The sequence below is a fragment of the Cervus elaphus genome, chromosome 9 (genome assembly GCF_910594005.1).
Source record: "Cervus elaphus chromosome 9, mCerEla1.1, whole genome shotgun sequence".
NCBI lineage: Eukaryota > Metazoa > Chordata > Mammalia > Artiodactyla > Cervidae > Cervus > Cervus elaphus.
The window spans coordinates 11,181,993-11,195,043 of record NC_057823.1 but is presented as its reverse complement, the minus strand read 5'-3'; the positions used below and the strand labels follow the sequence as shown (position 1 = coordinate 11,195,043).

The following is a 13,051-nucleotide window of genomic DNA, read 5'->3' as shown; positions in this document are numbered from 1 at the left end:
GGCAGGAATAGAGACACAGACATAGAGGACTGACATGTGGGCAAAGTTGAGGGGAGGGGAGATTGGGATGAAATGGGAGATTACGATTGACGTATATACACTATCCTGTGTAAAACTGTTGACTAGTGGGAACCTGCTGTTATAGCATAGGGACCTCAGCTGGGTGCTCTATGATAACCCAGAGGGGTAGGAAGTGGAGTGGGAGGGACAGAGGTTCAAAAGGAGGGGATATATGTATATATACAGTTGATTCTCTTTGTTATAAAGCATAAACGAACACAACATTTTAAAGCCATTATACTCCAGTTAAAAAAAAGAGATTGTGATGATAGAGTCTATGGCAGGAAGGGGAAAATTGGAGAAAAACTAACAGCTAGAGTGTATCAAACTCCTATGGAGTGTGGGTATTTTACAGACCTAAATCACTACAGGAGTTATATAGAGATAGAAATTATTAAACTCAAACCATCTGTCACCTTCCATACCACCAAACTGGCCATCAGGAGCTTAGGGGATGGAAAGTTCTATGGAAGCTTCTCTGTATGGCGTTCTTCAGCTCCTTATTCCTGAGACTGAAAATGATGGGGCTAAGAAAGGGGGTGAAGACCGTATAGGTGGTGGCCATGAGCGTGTTACTCTCCATAGAATGAGAGCCTTTGGGCTTGAGGTAGATGAGGGAGGCAAAACCGTAGTGCACGACCACTATGGTGAGGTGGGAGACACAGGTGGAGAAGGTCTTGTGACGGCCCTCAGTGGAGGGGATCCTCAAGATGGCAGCCACGATGAAGACATAGGAGAGGATGATGAGGAATAAGCACCCCAGCAGGGCCGTGACACAGACCAGGATCACACCCAGGGTGACAGAGGCTGTCTCCTTCCCACAGGCCAACTTCAAGAGGGAAAGCACATGGCAGACAAAATGATGAATCTCCTTAGACCCACAGAAGCTGAGGTGAAAAACTATCAGTGTCAGCATCATCCCCATGACTGAGCCACCAGCCCAGCAGCAGGACACAAGGCGGGCACAGTCACGGGGGCTCATGAGCACGTTGTAGCGCAGGGGGTGGCAGATGGCCACGTAGCGGTCATAGCCCATGATCATGAGCAGGAAGGAGTGGGTGAAGCCAAACGTAAAGGAGAAGAACATCTGGCTGGCACAGGCCACAAAGGTGATGGAGCGGTGGGAGGACAGCATGTCCGCCAGCATGCGAGGGGTGACCGCAACAGTGAACAGGATCTCGGAGATGGAGAGGGCACACAGGAAGAGGTACATGGGGGTGTGGAGGCTGTGCTCCCTCCAGATGGTGCCCATGATGAGCAGGTTCCCCAGCAGTGTGAACAGGTACATCAGCAGGTACAGCAGGAAGAAGGAGGGCAGGAGCTGCTGAGGGAAGTTGGAGAAGCCGATGAGGATGAATTCAGACACTGTGCTGTAGTTCTGACCAGACCAGGATGCTGCATCTGGGGAGATCAGAAACAGAATGAAGGCACAGTGATTAAAAGAGAGGCTCTAACATAGGTAAATGGCAATCGAAGACCTCTACTAGTCTCACAATCTTCATCAGTAAGATGTAGTGAATCATAATAGTACTTTGTGCTCATGCCCATGGTCATTCACTCAGTCATGCCCGACTCTTTGTGACCCCATGGACTGCAGCCTGACAGACTCCTCTGTCCATGGGATTTCCCAGGAAGAATACTGGAGCAGGTTGCCATTTTCTCCTCCAGAGGATCTTTCTGACCCAGGGATGGAACCCACGTCTCCTGCATTGGCATGCAGATTTTTCACCACTGAGTCACCTGGGAACCCATAATAGTACTTACTATTTATTAATGTGATATCAATAAACTAAAATCAGCTCCCTAAGTGCTTAAGATATTGTTTGGCTACTGGGTTATTTTTATTAACAGTGATGGAAAGAAATAAAGGAATCTAGATTTGTAATCGTCAAAACAGACATGGATGATCTGGGTCATATTCTCTTGAATAGTGCTCCTGTTCTAGAAAACATATATTTGGTTATTAGTATTCTAAAAAAATCTTTTCTCTCTGATCATCTTTGTCCTTTTATTGAGTAACTCATTCATCTTTATTTTCATACAATTTATTGGTACTCACTTCTGGCAACCTATCTCACATTTTGTACTTGCTCTTCTAAAGAACCAAATGGAAAATTTGAAAATGAAAAAATGGACAAATATATGCCAGGAAAATGTGTACCAAAGGAAATCTGAGGCAGCAATCTTGAAAGCAGGAGCAATGAAATTAATTGTAATAATAGCCATAAAATCTCTGTTACCATATGTCAGTAAAAAGAACCAGGTTCCCTGGAGAGATGGTCTGGTCATGGAAGGAAGCTCAAGAGATCCCTATCAAGCTACCAACGGTTTTTCACAGAACTAGAACAAATAATTTCACAATTTGTATGGAAATACAAAAAACCTCGAATAGCCAAAGTAATCTTGAGAAAGAAGAATGGAACTGGAGGAATCAACCTGCCTGACTTCAGACTTTACTACAAAGCCACAGTCATCAAGACAGTGTGGTACTGGCACAAAGACAGAAATATAGATCAATGGAACAGAATAGAAAGCCCAGAGATAAAACCTATGGACACCTTATCTTTGACAAAGGAGGCAAGGATATACAATGGAAAAAAGACAACCTCTTCAACAAGTGGTGCTGGGAAAACTGGTCAACCACTTGTAAAAGAAGGAAACTAGAACACTTTCTAACACCATACACAAAAATAAACTCAAAATGGATTAAAGATCTAAATGTAAGACCAGAAACTATAAAACTCCTAGAGGAGAACATAGGCAAAACACTCTCTGATATAAATCACAGCAGGATCCTCTATGACCCACCTCCCAGAATATTGGAAATAAAAGCAAAAATTAAAAAATGGGACCTAATGAAACTTAAAAGCTTTTGCACAGCAAAGGAAACTATAAGTAAGGTGAAAAGACAGCCCTCAGGTTGGGAGAAAATAATAGCAAATGAAGAAACAGACAAAGGATTAATCTCAAAAATATACAAGCAACTCCTGAAGCTCAATTCCAGAAAAATAAATGACCCAATCAAAAAATGGGCCAAAGAACTAAACAGACATTTCTCCAAAGAAGACATACAGATGGCTAACAAACACATGAAAAGATGCTCAACATCACTCATTATCAGAGAAATGCAAATCAAAACCACAATGAGGTACCATTACACGCCAGTCAGGATGGCTGCTATCCAAAAGTCTACAAGCAATAAATGCTGGAGAGGGTATGGAGAAAAGGGAACCCTCTTACACTGTTGGTGGGAATGCAAATTAGTACAGCCACTATGGAAAACAGTGTGGAGATTTCTTTAAAAACTGGAAATAGAACTGCCATATGACCCATCAATCCCACTGCTGGGCATACACACTGAGGAAACCAGATCTGAAAGAGACATGTGCACCCCAATGTTCATTGCAGCACTGTTTATAATAGCCAGGACATGGAAGCAACCTAGATGCCCATCAGCAGATGAATGGATAAGGAAGCTGTGGTACATATACACCATGGAATATTACTCAGCCGTTAAAAAGAATTCATTTGAATCAGTTCTAATGAGATGGATGAAACTGGAGCCCATTATACAGAGTGAAGTAAGCCAGAAAGATAAAGATCATTACAGCATACTAACACATATATATGGAATTTAGAAAGATGGTAATGATAATCCTATATGCAAAACAGAAAAAGAGACACAGATGTACAGAACATTTTGGACTCTGTGGGAGAAGGCGAGGGTGGGATGTTTTGAGAGAACAGCATGTATATTATCTATGGCGAAACAGACCACCGGCCCAGGTGGGATGCATGAGACAGGTGCTCAGGCCAGGTGCACTGGGAGGACCCAGGGGAATCGGGTGAGGGGGGAGGTGGGAGGGGGGACCGGGATGGGGAATACATGTAACTCCATGGCTGATTCATGTCAATGTATGACAAAACCCACTGCAATGTTGCGAAGTAATTAGTCTTCAACTAATAAAAATAATTGAAAAAAAAAAAAAAAAAGAGATCTCTTCCACTGCCAAATGGAACTTTCATTGAAAATGTGTCATTAAAGGATGCCACAACCAGATTCAAAACATGCCTTCTGATCATCAGAAAAGGTGATCATGTGGGATGTTTCAAGAGAACAGCATGTATATTATCTATAGTGAAACAGATCACCAGCCCAGGTGGGATGCATGAGACAAGTGCTCAGGACTGGTGCATTGGGAAGACCCAGAGGAATCGGGTGGAGAGGGAGGTGGGAGGGGGGATCGGGATGGGGAATACATGTAACTCCATGGCTGATTCATGTCAATGTATGACAAAACCCACTGCAATGTTGTGAAGTAATTAGCCTCCAACAAAAAAAAAGAAATGAAAAAAAAAGGTGGTCATGTGCAGAGGATGAAGGAATAAGCTAAATGACACCTTGAGGGATCAGTCAGAAAATCTGGAAGGTGAAATCCTACACAGAACAGTTGGTCTGTTCTCATCAATCAGCCAGGATCAAGAAAAAATGAATAGACATGCAAAGGCCATAATAACAATATACAATATGAGGTATTGATTTAGATCAATAGCTGGAAAGTATTTTTAAGGAACTAGTCTCTTCTGGTGTGAATGAATGATGAAATACAAATAATAGGAATTATTCTTAATTTAGTTATTCATTTAAATGTGATTTTTGTTATAAAAAGGCTTTGAAGGAAAATATATCCAGTTTAAAATCATATTGAAATATAAAAATTACACATATGCACACAGGATGGGCCTAAGAGGAATATTTTATGTAAGTTGAAAGAAAATTGTAGCAACCTGCGTATATATGATTAACACATACAACAATATACACTTGAATATCAGGAAGAAATATTCAACCTAACTTCAGTGAAATAGCTATAAAATAGAAATAGCTAAATCAGTACTAGACAGATAAAAAATTGAAGTTGGAAATTCAAACAGAGCTTAGAATTGCAATTTGGGAATTATTCATTGCAATTCTTTAATAATATTCAAACATTAGCTCCTAGACATACTTAGGTTCTTCACTAAACAAAATTAAACATTTTTTTCAAGTACGCAGAAGGCCTTAACCAAATCTTGCCCTGTTTTAGGGCATAGAGAAATCCTTCATTCACTTGGAAGTATAAATAATATATAGATTAAAATGCAGTAAAAATGGAAATTAGTAGAGAACCAGTAGCTTTCCAAATTCCACAAGTGGGAAATAAACATATTATTAAATAATCATTTGTTTCAGTAGTAAATAATACAATAAATGAAGAAATAATTAAATAATGTAAGCATCAAATGTCAAAGTTTTAACCTAAAACATTACTATGAGGGGCATACACATCTTTAAATATATTTATCAAGATACTTTGTCCAGGAAATAATGCTTAACACAATGAAAGTCAGGTGATTGGAACAGATTAATAAGATAGAAGCAAGGAGAAAATGCCAATAAAAAAACCTAAAATTAAAATTGGAACTAACTACAAAAATAAGGGATGCTTTTAAGTGAATAGAAATAGCAGTAATAAAATATAAGTTAAGAAATTGAAACAGAAAATGAAATGAATGTTCAGAAGCATATAAAATTGCAGAGCTAGTGCAAGAAAATAAAAGAGACCCTAGATATTCAAAAAAGTTTTAAAGAAACTGAAATGGTTAAAGACTTTCTCTTCCTATAATCATTAGTTCCAGTTTACAAGTGAGTGCTCTTAAACCTTTAAGGAACACTTGATAAATATCTTACGCATATGTTTAAAAAAAATGAAAGAAACCCGCTGAGCTCATTTCATCAGGTTAATGCAATCTGATTCTAAAGCCAGCTAAGAATGTTATAAGAAATGACAACTGCAGGTCCACTTTACCTATCCTTGCAAATTTTATAATCCATTAAAAGATATTACTTAACCAAATAAAATGATGTATTAACATTAGTGTGTTATGATCAGGTGATGTTGATATATGAATGACAAGAAGGTGCAGCATCATTAATTCATCCCATAAACAAATGGAAAAAGAAAAATGATAGAATTCTTTTGATCCAGGAAGGAATATATTTTCTAAAATTAAACTACTATTTATGATTTTCAAATTTTTTATATAATTGACATATAACCTTGTATTAGTTTTACATGTACAGCATAATGATTTGATATATGTATGTCTATTTGTGAATCTTTAAAAAACCTTTTTACACCACGAACTTGAAGGGGACGTTCTTGGCTAGATAAAGAATACATACTAGAAACCTAGCTAATATTATATACTAAGTGGGGACCTTTACATGCACCATTCTGTAGGAACAGGAATAAGTCAAGGTTACTCACGGTCTCTGTTGTTCTTTAACATGGAACTGAAAGCCATGAGCAGTTCTACAAAGAAAGATAGGAAGGGAAGTGACCTTATCATCTATCCAGAAAAAAATGAAAGAATCAAGATGTAAAATGTTAAAAATTAAATAAACGAGAGAGATATACCCCCCCCCCCCCCGGGTAGTGAGAACGTTATAGAGTCATAGACACATTTTAAAAGTGTGAACCTGGATTAGACATGTTGTTTGTTGTTTAGTTGCTAAGTCATGTCTGACTCTTTTGCAACCCCATGGACTGTAGCCCGCCATTCTCCTCTGTCCATGGGATTTCCCAGGCAAGAATATTGGAGTGGGTTGCCATTTTCCTTCTCCAAGGGATCTTCCTGACCCAGAGACTGAACTCACATCTCCTGTGTCTCCTACATTGGCAGGGAGATTCTCTACCACTGAGCCACAAGGGAAGCATTGATTAAATCAATTTCATATCTCAGAAAATATCCCTTCATTATTCAGAACTTAATATAATAAAGGTGGCAGCATAAATCAAAGGGAAAAGATAAGATTGTTAACTTCTTTTTGATGGGAAAACTGTTCATTTCATGAAGCAAAGTAAATCTGAATTTCTGCCCACGAACAAATGCAAAAGTGGCATTCAGACAGATTCAAGACATAAATATGTAATATCAAGACATAAATATGTAATCTCAACCAAAGTTAATGGAAGAAAGGGCAAGAGAATTAGTTTTTTGATATTCAAAGATGCAAAGGCTAAGGATATTTTTAAAAAATGCAAACATCCACATTAAGGATTTTTATTCACAAAGGAAATTCTGGACAAAGTTATTAGGCAGATGGAACATTGGGAAAAATAATTGCATTGTGTAAAACTGACAAAGAAATACTATCTAGAAGAATGAACATGAATTAGAAACCTTGGTACAAATATGAGCAGAGAAATTACAGGAGTTTGTAAAGATGTGCCAAATGTAAAGATGCTTAGTAAAACAGGGAAGGGGAGTGGGCACACACACAGACATACACACACAGGGGAATTTCACTGTATAATTATTTAATTCCCCCAATTAGAAAATGCTTGGATTATGGGGAGAAAAGAATCCTCCTACAATGCTGGTGAGAATGTAGAATGGTGGAAATTCAGAATAGGCTTGCTCTGTACTCCAGCAAATTTGGTCCTAAGTATATTTCAATTTCTGAAATCTATTTGTAGGGGAGCAGGTAAGAGGATGTTCCTTTTATTAGTGGGGGACTTGGACAAGCCTGCAGAAGGCAGAAAGATGGGGTGGATGCAAACACTGGAGCCCCAGCCAGGTGTACACATAGCAGTGTAAGTGGATTTTTAAAAATAAAATTGAGTGAATAAAGCAAAAAACAAAGTGAACTGTCTATGAAAAGTGAAGTGAGGTTGCTCAGTCTTGTCCGACTCTTTTGCGACCCCATGGACTATAGCCTACCAGGTTCCTCCCATGGGATTTTCCAGGCAAGAGTACTGGAGTGGGTTGCCATTTCCTTCTCCAGAGGATCTTCCCCACCCAGGGATTGAACCCAGGTCTCCCACATTGCAGGCATACGCCTTACCGTCTGAGCCACCAGGGAAGTCACTGTCTATAATTCCACATAAAAAATATAGCACATGAAACTGCTTCCTATGAAAGGGGAACAGTTGATACATGTCACTGCACATTTGTCAGAATCCATAGAATGTACCACACAGAGAGCGAAGCTTAAGGTAAACTTGGAGTTTGGTTAATTATTATGTATCTATATAGGTCCCTCAATTATAACAAATGTATCACACTCATGCAACATGTAAATGACAGAAGAAACTATATAGGGAAGGAGGTAAGTGGGAACTCCATATACTTTCTGATCAGTTTGTCTGTAAACCTAAAAGGTCTCTGATAAATTAAAGCCCATTAATTTGAGAATTAAAAGGTTAAAAAGAAATGCATATGGAAAACTAGATAAACGTGCAAGAACATATACAAATCAAAGAGCACTCAGCTTCAGCCTCAGCATTCATGATCACTTTGGGCCACATCATTCTTTGGCTGTCCTTTTCATTGTAAAACGTTTAGCAGAAACACTGGCCTCTACTAACCAGATGCCAATAACATCCCCTTCTCACCATGAACTGTGACAACTAAAAAAATTTCCTGTTTATGTCCAAATGTGCTCTGTGGGCCAGAATCAGCCTGAGCTCAGAACCGCAGTCCTAGAAGTTGCCAGGGGCACACAGGCTAAGCGAGAACTAGGGATGCACATTTCTTCTTACCCGCTCTCTCCTGGCCCCCCTCTGCCTGGTCTGTCTCTTCCGAGACAGCAGGGAAGGGCAGAAGAGAGTGTCCGGCTTGCTGCTGTCCGTGGCATCCACAGGCAGGGGTGGGGGCAGACCTAAGGACTCTTCTCCCTGATACAGTGTGCTTTATCCCCGCTGACGTCTCCAGCAGACTGTTCCCAAGAGTCTGTCCATGAAACCAGACCAAAAGGGCAGTCCTCTGGGTATGGAGAAACCAGGTGGGACCTCAGAGGGCTGTCTGGCACCTGTAGTCTCTGCTTCCTCCTAGAGAGACTGCAGCCCCTATTGAGGGCTGAGGAGCAACTAGCTATGGGAGAGAAAAGCCTGAATACAGATGCCCAACCCCCTCAGGGTCAAGTCAGAGGGAAGGCAGGAGCTAGACAGGTCCGGAGTGAGAATCCACTGTGGTGCCCTCAGGGAAAGGGAAGTTGGAAGACTTCTCAGAAAAAGCGTAACTTGGAGCTGGGTCTTGGAGAACGACTTCTCTTGGGGGTAATGTAAGTGCTCAGGGTGTTCTAGCCAAACTGCAAAACCTCACCTCTCTTCTCAGTCAAGTTCTACCCTATTCCTGTTGTCCTGCTGATCTAAACCAGACAGTCTGACACTAGCATATGTGTCCCTAGGATAAAATATAAATATTTGACCTCTCATTCTTCATCTTGTTCCTGACACTCAGCACTTAAATTTGTTAGTATCTTAAGAGTGATAAGTTTCTTTTTTATGCTGATGAGATGACTAGAGGCTGGGGGCCTCTACAGGATGAGGACTGGTCTCCAGAAACACCAACCATGAGAAATTTTGTTCTGTGTATGCCTTGTCTTTACTGCTCTATCCTGCTTTGGCCCAGAGTGGTTGCTACTAACCTAGAAAGGAGGCTCTGGGGGAGACAGAGGTGTGAGATGGGAGCACTCCTGTGATGTGTATGTGTATTTGCTCAGCACTGGTGTGTGAATGATCTTCTATGAGACCAGAGGAGACAGAATTCAGTCCACCTGCCATAAGAGCTCGGAAAGCCCAGCTTCAAAAGGAGAGTCTGCTGTTGTTCAGTCACTCACTTGTGTCTGACTATTTGTGATCCCACAGACTACAGCATGCCAGGCTTCCCTGTCCTTCATTCTTTCCCAAAGTTTGCTCAAACTCATGTCCATTGAGTCGGTGATGCCATCCAACCACCTTATCCTGTGTCGCCCCCTTCTTCTCATGCCTCCAATCTTTCCCAGCATCAGGGTCTTTTCCAATGAGTTAGCTCTTTGAATCAAGTGGCCAGGGGCTATAGATTAAGTTAAACACCAATAGCCAATGATTTTATTAACCATGGATCTGTGATGAAACCTTTATAAATGCTCCCAAAGCAGCACAATTTGGAGAGTTACTAAGCTGGTGACCACATGGAGGTGCTGGTAGAGTGGTGTGTCCAGGAGGGATGGAAGCTCCTTGTACATTCCCCCACACCTTGCCTATGGCTCCCTTTCTATTTGGCTGTTCTTGAGTTGTGTCTTTGATAATAAACTGGTCATAGCCATTGAAACACTTGTCTGAGTTCCATGAGTCATTCTACCAAAGTGTGAAATCTGAAGAGGGGGTGCTTTTTGGCCAATTCAGGTGGAAGTGTGGGTCCCACAGGAACCCAGTACTTGCAACTGATGTCTGAAGTGGAGGCAGTCTAGTGGACCTGAGCCCTTCACCTCTGAAGTCTCAAAGTAAGTTCAGGTAGTTAGTGTCTGAGTTGAAATGAATTGTAGTACATCCAATTGGTGTGCAGAGTTGGAGAACTATCCTTGGTGTGGAAAGAAGCCACACGGTTGGTGTCTTAAGTGTTGTGAGTAAAAGCAATTGGCCCTATCTCCTTCTGTCTAGTCAGCAACACTGCCCACTTCACTCCTGTAATCAGCTTCAAATCTGGCCATTCAACAGTCCAGGGTGCCTGCACCTCCCACACCCTACCTCTCCCCATCTCTTCCTAGGTCTCATCACACCCACCCCTGCTATCAGCAGCATACTCCCCTCACAACATCCAGAAAGAGCTCTCTATATCAAGAATCTAACGATGCTACTTGTTCTTGAAACCAACTCCTTGTTACGACCACTTTGGAATGTATTAAAAGCTCTTGGAGCCTCACTCTCTTTATTTGCCAAGTAGTTCTCACCTTGTTGGTATTGGAGAAGACTCTTGAGAGTCCCTTGGACTGCAAGGAGATCCAACCAGCCAATTCTAAAGGAAATCCATCCTGAATATTCATTGGAAGGACTGATGTTGAAGCTGAAACTCCAATACTCTGGTCACCTGATGTGAAGAACTGACTCACTGGGAAAGACCCTGATGCTGAGAAAGATTGAAGGTGGGAGGAAAAGGGGATGACAGAGGATGAGATGGTTGGATGGCATCACTGACTTGATGGACATGAGTTTGAGCAAGCTCCGGGAGTTGTTGATGGACAGGGAAGCCTGGCATAATGCAGTCCATGGAGTTGCAAAGAGTCAGAAACTACTGAGAAACTGAACTGAACTGAACTGAACCTTGTAGGATGGGTGTGAAGAGTAAATGTGATTATGGATTTTGTGTGTTTTGCAGTGAATCTGGAAAATAGAGGACATTCCAGGTAAGTTAGTTCCATTCTCCCTCCTTGTTGCATCCTACATTTAAAATTAAAATAATGTGTACTGCAATTTCCTCATCCATTCATCTGCCAATGGACATCTAGGTTGCTTCCATGTCTTAGCTATTGTAAATAGTGATGCAATGAACATTGGGGTGCTTGTGTCTTTTTCAATTCTGGTTTCCTCGGGATATGCCCAGTAGTGGGATTGCTGGGTCATACGGTAGTTTTATTCCTAGTTTTTAAAGGAATCTCCATACTTTTCTCCATAATGATTATATCAGTTTGCATTCCCACCAACAGTGCAAGAGGGCTCCCTTTCTCCACACTGCCTCCAGCATTTATTGTTTGTAGACTCTTTGATGATGGCCATTCTGACTGGACTATTGTAATCATCCTCCAATTAAAATAACTAAATAAAAATTAAAATAATAGTAAGAGAATAAAAGTGTAGGGGAATGTCTATGACAACATGCAGTTAAAGAAAAGAGCATTTAGAATGATTGCTTCCTTGAAATAGCTGCCTCTGCTTCACTGAGAATTGGCAGGGACCTTTCATGATAGAGCTGAGCAGAAGGCTAGAACCAGGTTCTTTCTCCAAATAAATCAACTGATGCTCATCTCTATGGATATCTTGTATCATGGGCCCAATGCTGAGTTAGAAAGGATTATGGTGCACAGCCATGGCCAAAGACAGAGGTGATCTGTTCCCTGGGCTTCTTAGGGTCCAGTGGAGAAGGTGTCATGTAACCAAGGATGAAAACACAGAGGGGTCTGAGGTGTGATGAGGGAATCCTAAGGGTCTGTGGGAGCTGAGTTTCAATCAAAGACCAGCCTGGGGCTTAAAGAAAACTGCTAGAGAGGAATGATGTCTAAAATGAGACCTGGAGGGTAAGTAGATGTGATACAGGTGAGGTAGGAAATAGGATCAGAGTTTTCTACATAGAGGGGACAGAAAAGTGCAAAATATCAAGGTGACAAAATCATGGTGCATTCAGGGACAATGGTGTGCCTGGTGAGCCCTGGAGAGTTAGATGTGGTTCGGGGGTTTCTGGAATATGAAGGCATAGAGGTGGGAAGGGTAAGAGCAGGCAAGACTATGAGGTCCATTTGAAGAGTTTGTTCCAAGGGCAGTGGGGTACCATAAATATTTTAAATACATTTTAAAAAGTTTATAAAATATTCCATGATATGAACATATTCATAAACATTTGGGTTGTTTCCACTTTAGTGATCCTATAAATGGTGTTCCCGTGAATAACTAGTACATGTCCTTTAGTAAATAATGCTTATTTGTGTTCCTTTGGGTCCGCACCTAGATGTGTAATTGCTGAATCATAGTGGAGATCTATGTTCACCTGGAATAGATGCTGCCAATCAGTTTTCCAAAGTGGTGATACCACGGAGTTGGTTTCAAGCACAAGCAGCAGCATCAGACTCTTGATGTAGAAAGCTCTTTGTGGATGCTGTGAGGGTAGTAGGCTGGGTGTGGTGAGACCTAGGAAGAGATGGGGAGAGGTTGAGGCACACTGGACTGAGTTGAATAGCCAGATTTGAAGCTGATGACAGGAGTGAAGTGGACAGTGTTGCTGACAAGACAGAGGGAGAAAGTAGTCAATTGTTTTTATTCATAACACTTATGACACCAACTGTGTGGCTTCTTTCCATATCAAGGATAGATCTCCAACTCTGGACACCAACTCAGTGTCCTACAATTCAATTCAGTTCTGACACCAGCTACCTAGAGTTACTCTCAGGCTTCAGAGGTGAAGGTCCCAGGCC

The 13,051-nt window shown here is 41.2% G+C and overlaps 1 protein-coding gene across 1 annotated transcript; it reads right to left on the bottom strand.

Moving 5' to 3' along the window:
- LOC122700861 (olfactory receptor 10H4-like) lies at window positions 1-12,758 on the bottom strand. The gene is made up of 3 exons (XM_043913886.1): window positions 12,628-12,758; window positions 6,372-6,416; window positions 1-1,461 (listed from the first exon to the last, which is right to left on the bottom strand). The coding sequence occupies exons 2-3, from the start codon at window positions 6,406-6,408 to the stop codon at window positions 500-502; spliced, it is 999 nt and encodes a 332-aa protein (XP_043769821.1). The 5' UTR covers window positions 6,409-6,416; window positions 12,628-12,758; the 3' UTR covers window positions 1-499.
- Window positions 12,759-13,051: the final 293 nt, after the last annotated feature.

Coding starts and splice junctions, on each gene's coding strand:
- LOC122700861 (XM_043913886.1), bottom strand. CDS start 6,408: ATGGCTTTCAGTTCCATGTTAAAGAACAACAGAGACC. Junction 1,462..6,371: donor GTTAAAGAACAACAGAGACC/GTGAGTAACCTT, acceptor TGATCTCCCCAG/ATGCAGCATCCTGGTCTGGT.